The sequence below is a fragment of the Protobothrops mucrosquamatus genome, unplaced genomic scaffold, assembly GCF_001527695.2.
Source record: "Protobothrops mucrosquamatus isolate PMUCROS unplaced genomic scaffold, P.Mucros_1.0 scaffold1248, whole genome shotgun sequence".
Taxonomy (NCBI): Eukaryota; Metazoa; Chordata; class Lepidosauria; order Squamata; family Viperidae; genus Protobothrops; species Protobothrops mucrosquamatus.
In genome coordinates this window covers 129,774-150,326 of record NW_015387455.1, presented here as the reverse complement: position 1 = coordinate 150,326, position 20,553 = coordinate 129,774, and the positions used below count along the sequence as shown (strand labels likewise).

The following is a 20,553-nucleotide window of genomic DNA, read 5'->3' as shown; positions in this document are numbered from 1 at the left end:
TATATTCTACATCATAACAGAAGTCCTTGAGTTGAGGTATACAGATGATGACTTCATGGACGTGTCCATGCAAGTTCTTGAGCAACAGTACTGAGGAAGATAGCTATTGCGTTCTCATAAGGTGTTCATTCATTTTCTTACAGCATTCCTTGAAAATCTTTCATTTTAAGTGCTTTCAATTCTTCTGTTCCTCAAAATATGTTTCTTTGTGTATTCTTTTATTCATTTATTAGATTTATAGATTATCTTTTGTAGATGACTTCAAGACAACATATATAGTACCTGGTATTTTTATTCATAGCAACAACACAGTGAGGTAGGTTGGGGTGATAAAGAATGACTGTGACCCAATGTTATCTAGTGAGCTTTTATGGCTGGTACAGGATTCCATGGGGATCGATAAGGGAGAGAAGCAGGAGGGCACAGCAGCAACTCTGTGGTGAATGGCCACGGCCTGCTGTAACCGTTGTAATTTTGAAATGGGGTCATAAGTAGCTCTTGGGGAATTGGTCATGATTTTGACCCTTTGTTAAATGGCCTGTCGTACCTCAAGGATTACCTGTATTCATCTTTCTCTTGAGTAACAAAGATCTTTGATTCCTGCTAAATGGGAATTGGACACGTTGTTGCCAAAACAGAATGTTAATGACATTGTACGAGGTTTGATATTGGGTAGGGGAGCAAAGTGTACAATTTGTTTATAAAGAGTGCAGCATTGAATCTTCAATTTGTGACAGACATGGGGAAAGATCAAATCAGTATACTGAATCTTATTTTGAATGGGGTCCTTCCAGTCTCTTTTTATTAAAAAATATAAGAAAGAAAATAAAAATGAATAGAAAAAAAGAAAAAAGAAATCAAACAAAGAGTTAAAAGTCCAAAAGCAAAGAAAGAAAATAGATACATAGCTTCTCATCTTCTTTACAGAAGTTATAAATGCAGTTATAAACTTACCTTTTGCTTTATGGTTATACAGAAATCTTTTATTCCTATAATCTATTGTTTCTAATTATTATAACCACAAATCATATGTTCATTTTTTCTGTTTCATACAAGTCTAAAGAGGTTTCCAGTCTTCAATAAAGGCAGATATTTTCTCTGATCAAAGGAGTCAATTTGGCCATGTCAACAAGTTCCATATTTTTCATTAACCATTCTTCCATTGTGAGTAGTACTGAATCTTTCCATCTTTTCCCTCTTTTATTTTCCTGTCCCTTTAATACTTTAATTTGTAATGGCACTCTGAAATTACAGTCAGCATCAGAATTCACATCTTCATAGTTACAGTCAACATCATAGTTTGGCTCACAAAACTGTTGTTTTGTAAAATCCACCAATTGCCTGTGCTCTTTGATAATACAGAAAAAAATCCCTATGAAAGTCTGGAAGATTTGTTTCATTTGTTTAATTTAATTTCAATTTATTTAAAAATACTTTCACTAAAAAATAACTGTCCCCATATCTTTTCTTAACATCAGCTCCTTGTTAAGCTTCTTGCTAAAAGTTCTTAAATCTTTAAGATCTTTTATCTTTATTGCTTTGTAATCCAAAAAAAATATAACTCACCAACTAGACTCTTATCCTGCTACTCTGAAAATCTCTTTCTCTTTATTTATTAGATTTTTATCCTGCCTTTATTACTTTAAAAATAATTCAAGGCAACAAACATATATCATACTTCTTTCTCCTCCTTTTTTCCCTACAACAACAATCCTTTGAAGTTTATTGGACTGAGAGACAGTAAGTAGTCCAAAGTTACCCTGCCACCTTTTTTTTAGTTGTAAATTAGTTATATCCAAAAGTGATTAAGAAATGAGATATGGCTGAACTTTTTGTTCATATAATTTACACTGTTGCTTGAGCTAGAGCAGGGGTTCCCAACCGGGGGTGCTTGCACCCCGTGGGGCACGAGACGATATTCCAGGGGGTGTGAAAACCTGGGTTTTCAAAATTATAATGTATATGCATAATTTGTTGCCGTTATTTCGAACTTTTGTAAGGGGTGCAAGCATATATCAGAAGTGTTCTAGGGGTGCGGGGTATAGAAAAGGTTGGGAGCCGCTGAGCTAGAGGAATCCCTCAATTCCCAGCTGCTTGACTCATGAGCTGACTGCAAAAACCTCCACTTCTGCAGTTTACTCATGAGGAGCAGCTGTCTGGAGTGCAACTCTGTAATTTCACAGTCTGTCTGGAGAAACATCATCAGGGTGGCCAGGACTCACCCTCTAGTCCCTGTTCTTCACCACAGTGTCATCTAGTTCACCATGATTCACACCAGAAGCTTCATATCATTCCAATTTCTAATCAACAAACAAAATTTATTTCGCAGAAAGAATTAGTACAGTTATAGTAGAACCGTGCTACTAATTTTATTTGACCTTTTTTCCCCAAGAAATTATGAAAGCAGGAAAGATTCCTGATAGTTCCAAAAAACTAACGTATTTAGCTATGTATTTAAGTAAATTTCTTTTCTCTTGAGAACTATGTTTGAGTCATTATATTCTGTGCAACATACTGTGCAGGATATATATTTTGTGTCTTGGAAGCAGCTATCATTTTTGTGAATGCTGGATCGCATTACAGCATACACATTTCCCCCAAATTTTGTAGTATGGATTGATAAATTTTATTTAATCCCATAAAGCGTGTGTTACTATCTTAAATGTTTGCCATGGTGAAAGTAAATGGTGCTGTCTTTCTCCTTTACTTTCTAATCTGCCTTTTGAACTTTTTGCTTGTGTCATGAGAAATTCTGAAAACATTAAAGAGATTAAACAAAGAGAAGTTCAATATAATCTGCTGTATGCAGATAATATAATTTATTTTCTATATGAGGCAAATTCATTTGTCATCTAATTTCACAAATATGTTGAGTTTGATATTCTGCTTGGTTACTTCATTATTTTTCTTCCATTTAATCATGTTCAATTGTGGAGACTGCCTGGGCAAATGCCTGCAGTTTTCTTGGCAAGGCTTTTCAAAACTGGTTTGTCATTGCCTCTTTCCTAGGCTGAAAGAAAGTGACCGGCCCAAGGCCACCCAGCTAGTTTTGTGCCTGAGGCAGGATTAGAACTCACAGTCTTCTGGTTTTTAGTTTGCTGCCTTAACTGCTACATCAAACTGGTTGTGGTTACTTCATAACTTGGAGCAAATCAGAGTTGATCTGGTTTAGTAAACAATGAGCTGTCCAAATTTACAGATAGTACTAAATTATGTGGGTGCTAAAATTAGATGAAATTTGACGCAAATAGCAAACGTACAGATTAAGAGGTGTAAAGTGAGCCACACTGGGACAGAGACACGTCATACCTCCAGTGATGGATTCTGAGTTGCCTATAAGTATACAGGAAATAGATCTTGGGGTCACAGTGAGAATTTAGTAAGAGTGTCAACTCAATGTGTGACAACTATGAAAAAAGCAATTTTTGTGCTAGGATCATTAAAGGTTTTGAAAATAAAACTGCCAGCATTGCAATGCCTTTATGCAAATTTATGATTTATCCACCTCTGGAATACTCTATCTTGTTTATTTACTAACTAGATTTATAGGGCTGCCCATCTCAAACAATGCAACTCTGGGCAGTGTACAACAAAATAAAATAAAATAAAATAAACAATAATAAAATAAACAATAACCTCTCCCAAAGCCCATCAGCCACATAATATTAAAACATACATAATGTACAATCTGTAGATCTATAATCTATAATACAAAATATAAAAATGTCAACCAAGCACTATAATAAAACAATCAAAAGGAGACCCCACTCAACTGCCCACTAATACCTGGGGAAACAGCCAAGTCTTAACAGCTTTTCTAAAGGGATTAGAGTTGAGGCCTGGGGTAGGGTAGTTCTTGAGAATAGAGCAACCACAGAAAAGCATGCTTCTTAGGTCCTATAAGATGACATGGTTTAAAAAAAGGAATCTGGAGTATACCCTCTTGGGATGGGTAGTTGTTTTGGGGACAAGGCAGTCCCTCAAGTAACCCAGTCCTTTGCTGTGTAGCATTATAAAAGTGATGACCAATACTTTAATCACACACAGAGGCCTACTGGGAGCCAGCACAGCAGCAGCATCACTCATAACTACGCTACTACTGCGTTTTAGATCAACTGGAGCTTCCAGATAGTGTTCAAGGGTAATCCTATGGAGAGTACATTGCAGTAGTTCAGTTGGGAGCTGTCTAAGGTATGATGACAATGAGCAGGGCCTCCATTCCAGGAACAGACATGTCTGGTGCCCAGGTTCTAGTTATGCAAAGGCCTCCCTGACCTCAAATGCTACCCCTACCCCCTCTTTGAGCAGGACCTACGAGTCAAGAGAACCCCCCAGATTTCACACCAAGTCTGAACAGGGTAGTGCCACCCGATTCAGTACCAAAAATGGAAATCCTCCAACTCCTTGATCTAGTGCACACAAAATCCATAACCATTCAGTCTTGTTGAGGTTGACCTACATCCTATTCTTCCCCATCTAAGACCCCAAAAGGAACATAATGGAGCTGGAAAAAGTGCAGAAGACTGCAGTTACAACAACCAAGGAATTCACATATATTCCTTATGAGAAAAAGTTAGAATATTTAGGATTCTGTTTTGGAAAAAAGCAAAGGAATAGATACATAAATGTATAAAATTATGTATGGCATGGAGAAAGTGAATAGAGAGACATTCCCCCCTCCCCCCCGCAAAACATTAGGACAAGGGAGTATAAGTGGAATTTGATTGGAAGGAGAACAGAAAAAGAAAGCACTTCTTCATTTAGCATGTAATTCATAGAATTCATTACTGCAAGACACGGTGATTACTACAATTTGATGGCTTTAAAAGACAAATGGATAAATTCATGGTGGACAGGTCTGTTAATGACTGTGACATTGACAATTATATATGTGAATTTTGGAATAACCAGCTTGATTATTATGTTGTCAGCCAAATAAAGTCCTGTTAAAGAACATTACATTTATTCCTTTGATCTTATAATGAACTTAATAAATATATTGCACATATTGCACATAGGAATTTTATCCCCAGGAAAGAATGTTCTAAAGAATATTAAGTTAATTCCTCCAGACTGTGGCATTCCATATCACTAGGATTTCAGCCATTTCATACCTTTGGAATTTGTTATTCCTGATATAAATATTATCTATATGTCTGTTGTACAACATTTAAAACATTTAACAAGTATTCAATTGCCTTATTTCTAAAGTAGTAGTTTAAAAAAATAACCTTTATGAATATTAAAAATCATATGGCTACATATATAGATGGCATAACAGCAAAAAAAGGATATTTCTGGTTATTTATTTATGAAAATCTTTTTGAGGTCTATATATTAATAATAATGATATTCCTATTTAACTACCAGACACTTTGGTTCTAGTGACTTTAGTTACAGAGAAACAACAGAAGAATTTCTTTTATGTTAGAACTTATGCTTCAAGCTCCTAAAATGCAGAAATGTAATTTAGTTTAAGAAATATAAAATTTAGGAAATACAAACTGCATGTAGAGGAAGTCTTAACAAAATTATTCAGAATACGAGATTGCCACTCTATTCAGCCTATATCTTAATCAAGAGTACAGACTCTCATTGAATGTTCCTTGATTGGTGGCAAGTATGGGAACTGAGGTATGTTTTCTTCAAACATTCAAAGCAAGTCTTTATCTAGAATGATTTGTTTTCAATGTTTTTCTGAACTATTCGTAAACTCACAAATCACAACAATTGCCTTTGTATGTTTTGCAATCTGTAATTTGTTTATAATAATCTTTGAATCTAAACAAAAAGACACAATCCCCTGTTAACTTTGATTTAAAATCTAGATTTAGTTTATAAAATGTCTTATCAGTCAATTTTGTACCCAGCGCAATTCTGTTATGCTCTAGGAGAATAACTGACTTTTTTTTACGTTTTGTGAAAACGTATGCGTACATATGTAAGACCTAGAACAGCATGATGCCGGTTAGCTTGCATTTGATATTCATGCTATTTAGCTTCAGTATTTGCAAAATTGTAGATATGTTATATAGCAGATATAGAAGAGCAAAAAGGATAGGATATACATTTGGCCATGGAAAACAACTTGCAAATAGGTATTAATTTCATACATAATTAAATAAGTAGCAATTCTACAATTTAAATTGGGTATTTAAGTATTGTGTTGAGGGCTTATCTCTTTACCATTCTGTGACTGAAAATCTTCTTTTGTTTTTATAGGAATCTACAGGCAGCCATTGGAGCATACTACGATTTTGAAAGTCCAAACATCAATGTGCCCTCCATGTCTTTTGTAGAAGATGTGACTATAGGAGAAGGAGAATCCATCCCTCCAGATACCCAGTTTACAAAAACGTGGAGGATACAAAACACAGGTGGTTTCTGAAAGCCTCTTCTCTATACAGTATTTGTGTTGATCTAGCTTTCTTATATATTTTTTTTCTAAGAATATAATGTTTTTGGCTGTTGGTTTTATATAATGTTTTGCTTGCTACTTCTGGGCACTTGAACCTATGTCTAAGTTAGTGCCATCTTTTCTCAAAAGAAAGGATGGGGGAAGGGATTGGCTAAATACTTCTTATTGAAGTTGGAGGAAGGTTTCATCTTATACTTGCAGATTTATTTATATTGTTATGTTGTGTTGTCTTATGCTGTGCTATACTGTACTATGTTACGTTCCTGTGGTTTTCTTGGCAAGATTTCCAAAATAGTTTGGCATTGCTTCCTGACCGGCCCAAGGTCAACCAATTGGTTTTTTTCCCCTAAGATGGTACTAGAACTCATACTCTCCCAATTTTTAGCTTGAGATCTTAGCACTACACTAAATTGGCTCTCAATATTTGCAGATAGGCAGATATAAACAGACCTCATATTGTTGAAAGGGAGAACATGCTTTGATTTATTGGGCTCTCTTTATCTTCGTTGGGAAATTTTGTGTAGCACAGATCACATTTTAAGTCATGTTTCTGCAGAAATATTGACAATTCAAATGGCACACAAGCTTCAGACATGCTTGAAAATGCACACTTAAATGTATACATAAATTTAACATCATGTTTATGGAATGGGTTTCCGTGGAGGAGTAAGGGACATCACATTATTATATTATGTAAATTGCATCATTGGCATAGTGATGTCATGAAACAAGACATCTGTGTGGATTCTAATTACGCCTGTGTTGAAGATCTTTAGCATTGCTTTCATCCTTGAATTTATATGTGTGGAAGATAGATATAAAAATTATGTGTTTTTTTTCTTACCATTATTCCTAATAGTCTTAAATTTAGAATGATCTTCCATTAGGGTAAATCTGGTATTGAATGGAGAATTCATTTTACTCTCCTCAGATTGCTTAGACTCACTATTACCAATCTGAGGAACCCTTTCAATATGGTAATTGTTGCTTCCTCACTGTTATTTTGACTTCCTGAAGCTTAGTTTCTCTTTGTTATCTGTATTGAAAGTAGTCATGATTTGGTAATGCAGTAGGAAACTATAGAGAATGAGCCCAAACATATACCATTATGTTGTACATGTGGCTTGGATTGCTAATGATTCAATATTCACACATTCTAATGTTTATTAATATCTACTTTGATCCTTTCATTCCCTTGATATTTATAATTTTTTCAATTACAAAAATATTTGGTACAGAATTTTTGCCTTCTTAAATTAAGTGTAGTTAAATATAGTTAATAGTTTTGGATTTTATTTTCCTGCTTTTTTAAAACTTTATAATGGAGAAAACTCTGAAAACAGTCATAAACGGCTTTAAAACATTAAGCTGGAATAGCCTACACAACATATAAAAAAAAACCTGGAGTTAACACTATGATGAAACTTTGGGAAGAGATTAAATGAGATGAGATGTACTAGCCTTTAGGGATATGATTATCTGAGAAAAATTAGATCTGATGCAAGAGAAATAACTTTGCTGACAGATATTGCAGTGACAGGATATAACTTGAACTGCTGAATCTATGTATCTATGGGCTTATTATATACATGAATAGTGTGGAAGACAATGATATTACAAAATATATTCAAGTTTAAATAAAGTACGTTATTCTTAAATGATATACAAAATTAACTTTATAGTAGCTGTTCTAAAATGAGAAACCCTCATGACTGGACCTGATTTTATAACCATTTTTATCATGATCGTTAAATGAATCACATGGTCATAAATGCGAATCCATTCTTCCAAATGGGTGGTTTTCTTTTTGAGCAAAAACTGCTGGAAATTCACAAAGAACATTGCAAATTGGGGTCATGTGACCATGGGATGCTGCAATCAGTTGTAAATGGGACTGGTTGCCAAATGTCTAAAATTCAGTCATGGGATTGGGGGGGGGGAGATGGTGTGACATTTTGCAACAATCAGAAGTGCTTAACTTTCTGAGGCAATCATAACTCCAAACTGTTGTTAAATGACTGATCATCAGTCAAGGACTATGTGTTTTCTCCAAACTATGTAAGTTTTGTTCTTTTGATATTTACATGTAAACTTAATAAATAAAAATGGCTTATAGGAAAACAGGTTCTAGGAAACCTAGGGAGGTAGTGTGTTTCTCTTCATTAAATATGTTTAAGAGAAGGTTGGACTGCCATCTGACAGATGGATTCTTTAAACTGAATTCCCGCGCTGAGCAAAAGATGGGTTGAATGGCCCAAACAAACCCTTGTATTGTAGATGTGCAGATTATTCAGGCAGTATTGAATGCTTCATGCACAGATCGAAGCACATACACTTCATGCTAGTTATAGATGGATAACTCATTTTGCAGGATTTTACTTAATATACATAGTTGAAAGTTCACATTGTTTTCCATCTCAGAAATTATAACTCAGAATTAGCCTTATTTTTGTGCCTAAATTATATTGCCAAAATAAGTTATTTGAAGATGTATTTTTCTACTAACCTAAAAAAGTTAGTATCTTGATATAGGATTCCTATATCTATCTTTTCTGTATTTTAAAATCTACCCTATTTATTTTGTATTATCAATAAGTTGAAGACCGTATGTTATTGAACCTGATGTTTATATATATTACGTATATTTTTACAGCTTTATCAAACTATTCTTAATTTCAGTTTAAGAAATATTTATTTTTAAGGTGATGAATGGGGTCAGATAGATATCATTTCAAGTTCAGTGGATGCTACTGCTGTGTTCTTTATTTGTGAGCTTGTCCCTTAAAAAGGATATTGAATAACAAGAATGTTGACCCAAAGTTTTTCAAACTTGGCCATTACATTAAGTACTGTATGCTACTTTTAATTAACTGATTAAATGTAATTAATTTTAGTTGTGCACTTTTCATGTCAAAGAAGCCTTGTTTCTCGTATCAGCAGTATTCTTTCCTTTTCAATATATTGGTATGTTTTTATTCAGTTTATAATAAGAATGGGGATCAATTTTGTGTCAGATAGAGGTGCAATAGAACTGTGCAAAATGATCTGTCTTTTATCTGGCAGTTATTAATCTTTCCTTGATTATATAATGAAACAGTGCACGCAATGGGAAATGTATAATCAGATGCTTATAATATTTTTCATGATTGTAACGAATAACAAATACTTTAATGCTACATTTGCTAAACTTAGGGACAGAAGCATGGCCACCAGGAGTTTGTCTCAAGTATGTTGGGGGAGATCAGTTTGGCCATGTGAACATGGTGATGGTCCAATCGTTGGAACCCCAGGAGATTACAGATGTCAGCGTTCAGATGTGCAGTCCCAGTACTGCAGGAATGTATCAAGGACAGTGGCGGATGTGCACTGCTACAGGACTTTATTATGGAGGTAAGTACTACTTTCTCATTTATGATTTTTATAAGCAGAGTTTGAAGAAGTATTAGTGCTGCTAAGACTGTTCTGGTTTATGTCAAACTAATATTTCTTATTTGCTACAGTCATGTTTAGTAAGAGATTGACATGTCAAAGTTAACATCCTTTTTTAAACATATTCTGTCCTACTAAAATGGTCTACTTTTACTATGAAAATACAAGTAGCAACTACAGTTGGGATGTTGAGTGAAGCAATCATTAAGCAAAACACCCACATACTCACTTTGCTCAACAACTGCAATCCCACATCTCCCAGTTGTGGTCATCAAGTAACTGGATGGGATATTAAGTGAATGGAGCAAAAGAATTTCCTCCTGAAGGAGGGCAGGCAGTTCCCCTTCATGTGCAGAAGGTACAGGAACAGAGCTCAGATGGTTTTATAATATGTTTTAATTGTTTGTTTTATTGTACACAATCTAGTGTCACCTTGTATAAGATGGGTGGCCCTATAAATTTGAAAAATAGAACCTATTAAAATGAATGAAGAAAGCAGCTTGAAGTGGGTAACAATTTAAGAGGAAATGTTTACAGAATTACATTCTACATGAACTGTTTTGTTTTGTTTTTTGGCAAAAGTGACACCAATAGGTATTCTGCGTACAATACTGTTTTCTTTAAGAGATTGTGATACTCCCTTCAAAGATAATCCACTGATTCTCTTTTGGCAACTGCTTTTCCAACAATAGGGAAAATATATGATTTTTACAATAAAAGTATCCCCCCCATGGAAATGCTGTTGTTTTGGAGAAAGCTTTATTTCCTATTAAGTCATTGTTTCCTTTAAATATCTATTGAATAATTATTTGGTGTAACCCCTAAAATTAACATATTTCTTCCTTATTAGATTTATATCCTGCCTATTATACATGCCCCTTGTCTTCCTATTTTTTGCCATTATTTTCTCCCATACCAGCTTGTGAGATAGGATGGCTTGAGAGTGTATGCTTGATCCAAACCTACCACTTTGTTTGCTAAAAGTGCACTGGAGTTTGCATATCCCTAGTGCAGTACATCTTAAGCATTACAATATATTAGCTCCCTTTTGTTGTTGTTAATTGCGAAGTCGTGTCCGACCCATCGCGACCCCATGGACAACGTTCCTCCAGGTCTTCCTGTCCTCTACCATCTTCTGGAGTCCATTTAAGTTCACGCCTACTGCTTCAGTGACTCCATCCAGCCACCTCATTCTCTGTCGTCCTCTTCTTTTATTGCCCTCAATCTTTCCCAGCATTAGGCCCTTCTCCAGTGAGTCCTTCCTTCTCATTAGATGGCCAAAGTATTTGAGTTTCAACTTCAGGATCTGGCCTTCTAAAGAGCAGTCGGGGTTGATCTCTTCTAGGACTGATCGGTTTGAACACCTTGCAATCCAAGGGACTCGCAGGAGTCTTCTCCAGCACCATAGTTCAAAGACCTCAATTCTTTGTTGCTCAGCCTTTCTTATGGTCCAACTTTCACATCCATACATTGCAACTGGGAAAACCATGGCCTTGACTATACGCACTTTTGTTGGCAGGGTAATGTCTCTCCTTTTTAGTATGCTCTCTAGATTTGCCATAGCTTTCCTCCCCAGGAGCAAGCGTCTTTTAATTTCTTGGCTGCAGTCCCCATCTGAGGTGATCTTGGAGCCCAGGAAAATAAAATCTGTCACTACCTCCATTTCTTCCCCATCTATTTGCCAGGAATTGAGAGGGCCGGATGCCATGATTTTGGTTTTCTTAATGTTGAGTTTCAAGCCAACTTTTGCACTCTCCTTCTTCACCCGCATCAAGAGGCTCTTTAGTTCCTCTAGCTCCCTTTATGTACATATAAATTTGCAGAACAAAAACAAGTATTCGTTGAGTCCTAGATAACTTTGTGATAATAGTTCATCCTGCAGCAATATGAATACTCCTAACAGAATTTCTGAAAATTGTAAGGAAAGAAATAAAACATACATGTAGTTCCTTGACTATATTCAGATCTGTTTTGGAGTCTTAATTAATTCTTTGTGGATGTTGAAAGTCTCAGTAAGAGGGATTTGATGCATATGGCATCTCTCTTAATATTTCACCTTTTAGAATAATTTTTTTATGTTGAATTGTTTCTAATTCTTGGAGACTGCCTAGACATGTCTGCAGTTTTTTTGACAAGGTTTTTCAGAAATTTTGGTTTGCGGTTGCCTCTTTCCTAAGGCTGAGAGAAAGTGATTAGCCCAAGATCACACAGCTGGCTTTATGCCTAAGAACTCAGTGTCTCCCTGTTTTTAGTCTGATGCCTTAATCCAGAGGTGTCAAACTGCTGGCCCGCGGGCCTGATGCGTCATGCCGAAACCACGCCCACCCCAGCTCCAGCAATGGGGAAAAAGTCGCGATACATCGCGACATGTCACGTCATGTTGCAAGTTTGACACCCCTGCCTTAGTCAGTCCATCAAACTGGCTGTCAGTGTAATAAAGAATGATTTTTTCTGCAAAATATATATTTAAATTAATAATATGACACCATGTAATTTTTGTTTACTGTTATTAAAAATTACTAAATTGGCTTTTTACTAAATTGGCTTTTCTTTGGGAGGTTATTAATACACATAGCGCAGGCTAACCTTTGAAGAAAAAATATGGAAAACTCATGTAGAAGGAAATGAAGATATTTTGAAAACTACTGAGTTAAGAGCATTTCACACTGTTGTGTTCTTTTGCAAGCTCGATTCGTAAAACTGGCCTCTCATTTTATTTGTATTGCTTATTGATATAAAATTAATAATATTTGTTCCCAGATTTTGCTGTTCCAAATGAAATATGAGAACAGCATTATTAATAGATGTTACAATATGTGTATATTAGGACGGTACTTGAGTAAATATTATACTTACCAGTAGGTGTCAGTATATAACTTTCAAATCTCGCAATGTTAAAATTTTTTGTATCTTTTGTAATGGCTTCAGTATGTGGGGAATTGAGTCCTGATTGGTTTTCTTCAGGGAGACTGTACTTGCTCTTTTTATTGCATATGCTTAGTCATAAGCAACATGCTAACTTGAAAAAAAAATGAGATAAAGTGATACATAAGCTATAACATGTACTTATCCAAGATCTTTTTTCTTAGACATCATCTGGGTGATCCTTAGTGTGGAAGTTGGAGGACTTTTAGGAGTAACGCAGCAGCTATCATCCTTTGAAACAGAGTTCAACACGCAACCACATCGTAAGGTAGAAGGAAACTTTAACCCGTTCGCCTCTCCACAGAAGAACAGGCAACCAGATGAAAACAACTTAAAAGACCCTGGGGGTTCCGAGCTAGACACAATCAGCAAAAACACGTGGGGGCCTGCTCCTGACCAAATTGAACAAGATCAGACTGAACTGTCACAAAACTCTGTAAATCTCTCCCCCAGCAGTCACTCAAACAACTTATCAGTAGTGACATACAGTAAGGTAGGTGCCCTGGGGATACAAGAGATGGGAAGGCAATGAGTCAATGCCCTGTATTATGTCAGTCCTTCCTTCAGACAGCAGCTTCTCTTTGTTACATCCAGTTGTAATGGTGTACCGTTGTACTGAAACCTACTGTTCATATTGCAAGATCTTCTGAATTAAAAGACAGATTTAAACACGATTGTGTTAAAATGCTTTAAACTTTAAAAAATGGATAATGCATGCTGGATTTATCGGTGCAAAAACAAGAAAACTAATTTTTAAGATTGCTTAAAATTAAGAGATCTGTCAAATATTTAAAACAAAGTTTTGCAATTAAATTTGGAAAATAAGTGGTAAGCGGATGCTTAATGCTTTTATGACAAGAACATGATTATCTTTGATTTTTATTGAACTTTAATTTGTTATTTTATTTGTCATTTGCCAACTGTAACACACACACACCTCTAACTATATTGTCATATAGAAAGTTATAGAATTAATTGTTCATCCCACTGTAATATAGTCAACTTGCTTGTACTGAATCTGTCATAGTCTAGTCTGTTGTACACAGCTTATGTTTAAAATGAATCAAAACTTGGATAATTTACAGTCTTAGTGCTAAATACAGTATTTTTTAAAAAATTTATGCTCATTGATAGCTTGCAATGTTAAAAGGGAAGAAACTGTCAGAAAAGATCTTGATGACATAGTGATGAAAAGAGGGTGTGTGTGTGTAGGGTTTGGGGTTTGTTTGGGTTTTTTTTGCTTCAGCTCCACCTACCTCACCAATTAACATCTGATCCCTAGAGGAATGAAGCCCTTGACACCTCCCCACCCCCTCCTCTTCCCAATGTGACTCATCTCTGGCAGAAATGGGCTTAAGTCTAAGCCTATTCAATATGCCTTTTATGTTATTCTTGGCAGGGGGATAAATGTCTGTTGGATTAAGTTTGAAAATAGGATGAGCAAAAATGGTTGGCTTGCTTAAGAAAGAGGAAAGGAATTTAAAGATATATTGCAGTGGTCATGTGATGGGGAAAGTGTACCTTGGAATTATGACAAGAACAACATCATTGTGCATTGAATCAGTTTATCAAATAATTAACAAGAGGAAAGGCAAAAAATTCATTTTAGGCCTTATAGTGTCAGATAGATTTGGTGTGAGGAAAATATAAATTTCAGTGAAAACTTCCTAAGAAACTTTAGAACAGTTCAATTTACTTTTAAAGAGGAAGTTGCTTAATTCAGGGTTAAATAAAATGTCATGCTATTATTTGTGATTTATTTTAATTTCCTTTTTTCTCAAATGACTTATGGATTTTCAAACACTAGCTTCTGGCTATCTACCATCTTAATTTTCTACATTTTGCCTTTGGGTTTTATTTAAGATGCAGCTCCAGGTGGTAGAATTAATTTACTGGGATGTGTAAACAGAGTGCATTGAGAACATTTGGAGATGATCCTAGATTATATTTGGTTCAAGATGAAAATAATTCAGTTAAATATATAGATAAATAAGTGAATAGTGAGTTCAAGGATGTGGATTGTATATTTTAGAGTGCAGACACAACTATTGTTGTATATTCTGGATTCTTAAAGCTAAAAATACAGGTAGTTCTCGTCTTATGCCCACAATTGAGTCCAAAATTTCTGTTGTTAATCAAGACATATGTTAAGTGAGTTTTGCCCCATTTTACGACCTTTCTTGCCACAGTTATTTGAATCACTGCAGTTGTTAAGTTAGTAATAAGGTTGTTAAGTGAATGTGGTTTTCCCATTGACTTTGCTTGTCAGAAGATCTCAAAAGATGATCACATGACTCTCTGACGCTACAATCATCATAAATATGAACCAGTTGCCAAACATCTGAATTTTGATCACATGATCATAGGAATGCTGCAACAGTTGTAAGTGTGAAAAATGGTCATAAGTCATCCCAAAGATGCTTTTTCATGAGGCAACTGGATTTTCTTGTTTTTCTTTAAAGACGTTTCACTTCTCATCCAAGAAGCTTCTTCAGCTCTGGATGGTGGAGAATGGAAGGATTTATACTCCTTGCAGACAGCTGACAAGAAGTATAAATCCTTCCATTCCTCACCATCCAGTAGGAGTTGAAGAAGCTTCTTGGATGAGAAGTGAAACATCTTCAAAGAAAAACAAAGCCCAGTTGCCTCGTGAAAAAGCACCTTTGGGATGGCTTATGACCTGGATGACTGAGAATCTCCCTAGACATTGGTCATAAGTCAGTTTTTCAGTGCCATTGTAACTTCGAACAGTCACTAAATGAACTATTATAAGTCAAGGACTACCTGTACTTCAAATTAAATAAGATAAATGTGAGTTAAAATACTTCAAGGCTCATTGAGTTGTGTTACTGTATCCTGAGCATGTGTCAGTGTATTTCATATATGTCCTAGTTTTGGAGTGAAGTCAACAGTAAGCGAGTGTGCAAGAATATTCTTTTGATTAGAGATCCTAATTTGCATAGAACATAGCAGGATCATGCATGTGATTATACTAGATTTGCCCCAAATTTTCCGGAATTTCCTGATATTATCCTTCCTATTTGCAGGAGATACTGATACAACTAAAGCTGGTATCCTAGTTTGTATATTCCCTATATTAACTGTAAAGTATTATGCGAAGGCCTTGATTTACTAAGTTATGATGAGCAGCAGAAATATCTTGGGACCAAGAGGTAATGCCGCATCATATAGAAGACTACAGTTTGTAAGAGGAATAAAAGGCCAGCATGAATTTTAAAAGAACCTGAATTAATAAAGGAAGGCTGTGAAATTAAGAAAAAGGAGAAGACAAGTAATACATCTGAATGAAGGTAGTCTGTTTATGGGCAGAGGAGCTGATGAATATATACAAGGGAGTGAAGATAAAAAGTGAACTATGAATTATGAATAAAATGTATATCAGAAAATATGAATTGTGTCATCTAAGCTGTATGTATGAAAGTCAGAATCTGTAGTTCGGTTATACAGCATAGTTCAATGAATGGCAATAATGGAAGAACTGAGAAGAATTGTATAACATTCTGAATTAAAATAATCTAGTGCTCATTTGTTACATGTCATAACAGGATGAGTGGAAACAAGATGAGACAGCCCAGAAAGTGCTTGTGCCATTCATACCTAACAATGAATGTGAACGATGATTAGTGATTATGTCCAATAACGACAAATAGATAAATATACATTTAAAAGCATTTGATTATGATAAAAGGTTGAATGACTAATAACAAGGGAGAGAAAATCTTTTGAATGTTAGATAGATCATTTCTTCATAGTGTCAAGATTGGCTCTTGGAAAAAATGACAGAAGAAATGTAAAAAAAAAAAAAAGCGGAAATAGGATTACTACTAGATAAAAAGTATTAAAAGCTAGATTAACCTACCGTCAGAATGAATGAAAAGTGTATGTATCAAAAGGGAACATGTCAACAGATTGGAACAGAGTTAAAGAATTATGGTTCATGTTGCCATAGAACTATGTGAAGTTTATGTTAATGGAAAATATGAAAAAGTTTCCTTGTTTAAACAGACTAATGGTTAGCAAAATCCAGAAGAAAATAAATATTACAAAAAAATGAAGATGAGATAAAAATATAAGATGTCAAGACAAAAAAGATTGATGAAAAAAATGATTTGAGAGTCAGAATAATGCAGAATAATTTTGATGCAAGTAAAACATTGTTTCGGAAGAGGGCTAAACAAATCCTTTAGCAGACTGAATGGAATAAAAAATGAAAGTGATAGAATAATTTGAGATGGAACAGGTATGAGAGAATGCTGAAGAAAGTATTTTAGAGAACTATCTGAGAATAGTCAACATGAAATGAATGCAATAAACAATGCTCTAGAAAAAATGATGAAAATGAAATCATAAATAGGCGAGGTTCAAAATGATAAGGTTGCAGGTATAGATTATGTAACTGGAGAAATAATGATGTAGATTGATTATGGAATGACGGTGATTTATTTAATGTGTGCATGAAGATAGCATTGGAGCTTAATTATTGCAAAATGCTGATAATGTTACCCCCCCCCCCCCCCCGTCGAAGGAAAGTGTGCCAAAACTATAGGGAAATTATTTGCTGAGTGTGCCTCAAAAATGTTTGGCAGAATTGTGATTGTAATCTTCTATACATTTTCACTAAACAAAATGTAGGAAGTATATAGCCTTATATCAGCCAGGGACTGTACAGGCCAGATTCTTGCTGTTTACATCATGTCACTGAGAAATATATATGTGAGAAAGACAGTTTATTTTTCATTATTTTAGTGAAAATACTTCTAAAATGAATGGGTTGAATTATGGAATGCATAGCATGAGTGTATACAGTTGAAAATTGGTTGCTGAAAGCATTGTGTGGTATATAATGGAAGCCAAGCAATAAATAAATGAATAAATTAAATACTAAATAATTAATAATTGTTCTAATCAATTGTCTCAGAATACTGGAAGAAAAAGTCCATCAATATGCAAACTGAACACTGGAGCAAATTCCACATGATGGGATCTTCTCTGTGATTGATTTAGACTAAAAAACATAGAATGTGTAAAAAAAATACAAATTTCATTGAGAGAAAGTATTTTAAAAAGTAAATCCTACAATAAATTTGCATTTTGACCAAGATGTGGCAAATACAAGTTTTGATTTCTTTTAATCATACAAATTGCTGGAAGATAGACTGTCGTGAGCATATCTATTAGGTTAGTGGATATTATGCTAACTATAATTTTAATAATAAAAAAACAAGATAAATTTTTTATAAATGTTAATACTAATGTTTTAAAATAAAGCATTTCTGATAATATATTTATATCTTGATAAAGAATAGGTAACTTTCTTTGCAAACCTAACTGAAAACAAAGTGTAGGTGACGGCAAAAATTGTTTGCATGTATAATGTATAAAGTGTTCCTTAAATCAAACTCAATTTCTGGTGACTCTTCAGACATATCCATACTGTTTTCTTGACCATAGTATAGAAGTAGCTTCTGGAATGTTTTTCAACTTTCTGGTCTTGTCTATAGCCCTGGGATTTTCTTGTGGTCTACCAAATACTAACCAAGAACACAACCCTGTTTACATCTTTCATAGTTGGAGAAGGTCAGTTAGGTGCTGCTACCTGCTGTGAGCAAATTTACACTATTGTTCTTACGTGCATGTGAACCTTCAAATCAGCCTTGACTCCTGGAGACTACCTGGACTAGTCCCTGCAGTTTTCTTTGCAAGATTTTTAGAAACAGTTTGTGGTTGCCTTCTTCCTAGGCTAAAAGAGAGTGAATTGCCCAAAGTTATCCAGCTGGCATTATGCCTAAAAACTCACCGTCTCCCAGTTTCTAGCTAGGTGTCTTAATCACAAAACCAAAATGTTTCTTATTTATATATGATGGATAGACAACTCAGTTCTAATTCACTGAATCATATAGGGCATTTGTCTACTCTGTGTTCAAGTGTTTGAAGAAAAAAATGAGCCTTTTAATATTAACATGTGATAATAGGAATAGCATTATTTAAAAATTAAACACAGATGCTTTATTAGTTTACAAATTATTTCTCAGCAATATCAGCTTTTTTAAAGTACTAGTTTGCTCATAAATTATAAATTCACTCAGTTGTATAATTAAGCTAATTATGTCTGTTACAGTGTTTTCAGTTAATTACATTCCTGGATCCGCGGCTGACACTGGAAGACCATTTGTCGGCCGTGACCAGGGGGGCATTTTATCAGGTTCGCCTGATCTACCAGTTGCGCCCTTTTCTGGACCGGGATGCTTTGCGCACAGTCACTCAGGCCCTCGTCACCTCCCGCCTGGACTACTGTAATGCTCTATACATGGGGCTCCCTATGAGGAGCATCCGGAGNAATAGGGATAATTTTTAATGATTTTAATAATGTCACAGCTACAAATATTTGGTTTTAATTGGCTTTTATAGGGGAAATGTTGTGTGTGTTGTTTGTATTGTGTTATTTTAATATGCTGTGAGCCGCCCTGAGTCCCGTGGGGAGAAGGGCGGCATATAAATTATGAAAAATAAATAAATAAAATAAATAAATAAATAAATAAACTATTTGGCTGATCTGTTAGACAATCTTAAGCACAGAGTTTAATTCATTAGTTTGAGCAGCAGCAGGCTCCAGACTGAATTGGTGGGCTTTTCTTATTTTGGAATAGAACAGATTTTCATTAATTTATGTATATATGGAAAAAAAAAGATTTTATTCCTGTACAAGTAGCATATATATATTCATAATTCAAATAATTATATGTATGTATTATTATTTAACATTTCCCCAAAGTTATTTTATACACTAAGAATATTGCTGTATTTTTCCCAGGGAGACATTTCAGTGAAATGGCTTAGTATTATATAATTACTTGTTTTGCTTGTCCAACCCCCAATTTTTCAGCAAGAATTTTGGGTTGTTAAGTTTGTGGTTTAAGAAAAGCTTGTTTAGCAAAGTTAGTGTAATATTTTTTAAAAATGAAATTATTCTCTACAACAGGGCTGACAAACTGCCGGCCCACGGGCTGTTTGCATCATGTAGAGGCCGCGCCCACCCCAGCTCCGGCAATGCAAAAAAAAAGTTGCGATACCTCGCGACATGTCACATGACGTGGCGAGTTTGACACCCGTGCCCTACAACAAGAAACGTGTTTCATGCCATTTCAATATGGTTTGCATAAAAACTGAATGTTAATAGAAAATGTTAATCCTAAGGAAGTTCTTCTGAAGGCAACTACTATATTATTTATATTTATGATAAAGATAAATTACTTCTGTGGTAGTAATACATGCAGAAGAGGTTTTCCTCTTCTTTCTGTGTTCTGAAGAAGTACAAGCTAGGAGTGCAGTATCTTTTTTTAAAAGAAACATATAATAGAAGAGTTCAAGCAAAATGAACCAATGAATTATAGGGAAGAGATTTGTGTTACTGCATTCTATTTGCATAGTGTGTGTTGAACAAAACACAGTACAAAATGCTCTGTTTATTTGTGTTCAGTTTACATAAGTGATTCAGAAGAAAGCCCAAGGTAGTTTAGAGAAGCAATGACCAGGAACAGCCCAGGAAATGATGACAAAAAGAAGGTGATTGAGTGGCATTATCTGAGGTTACCATCACTGTAAGTTAGGATATTTTTGTTTTATTTTCCAGCCATGCATGAAAAGCAAATGTTTTTTTAAAAAACAAAAAAACCCTATTCTTTTATTTATTCAAACTCTATGACAAACAAAAGCGAAACAGAGTCAATATAGTTCGCCAATGTTTTCTAAGTCTTAGTGTG

The 20,553-nt window shown here is 34.9% G+C and overlaps 1 protein-coding gene across 2 annotated transcripts in view; it reads left to right on the top strand.

Moving 5' to 3' along the window:
* The window catches only part of ILRUN (inflammation and lipid regulator with UBA-like and NBR1-like domains), a 34,592-nt gene that overhangs the window by 10,595 nt on the left and 3,444 nt on the right, over positions 1-20,553 (top strand). Inside the window, exons 2-4 of one of the 2 annotated variants that reach the window (XM_015821091.1) lie at positions 6,223-6,377; positions 9,611-9,808; positions 12,937-13,265. In XM_015821091.1, the coding sequence (XP_015676577.1) occupies positions 6,223-6,377; positions 9,611-9,808; positions 12,937-13,265 (682 nt within the window). Of the gene's footprint in view, positions 1-6,222; positions 6,378-9,610; positions 9,809-12,936; positions 13,478-20,553 lie in introns of those variants that run through there. The other variant, XM_015821090.1, reaches the window with a different exon arrangement.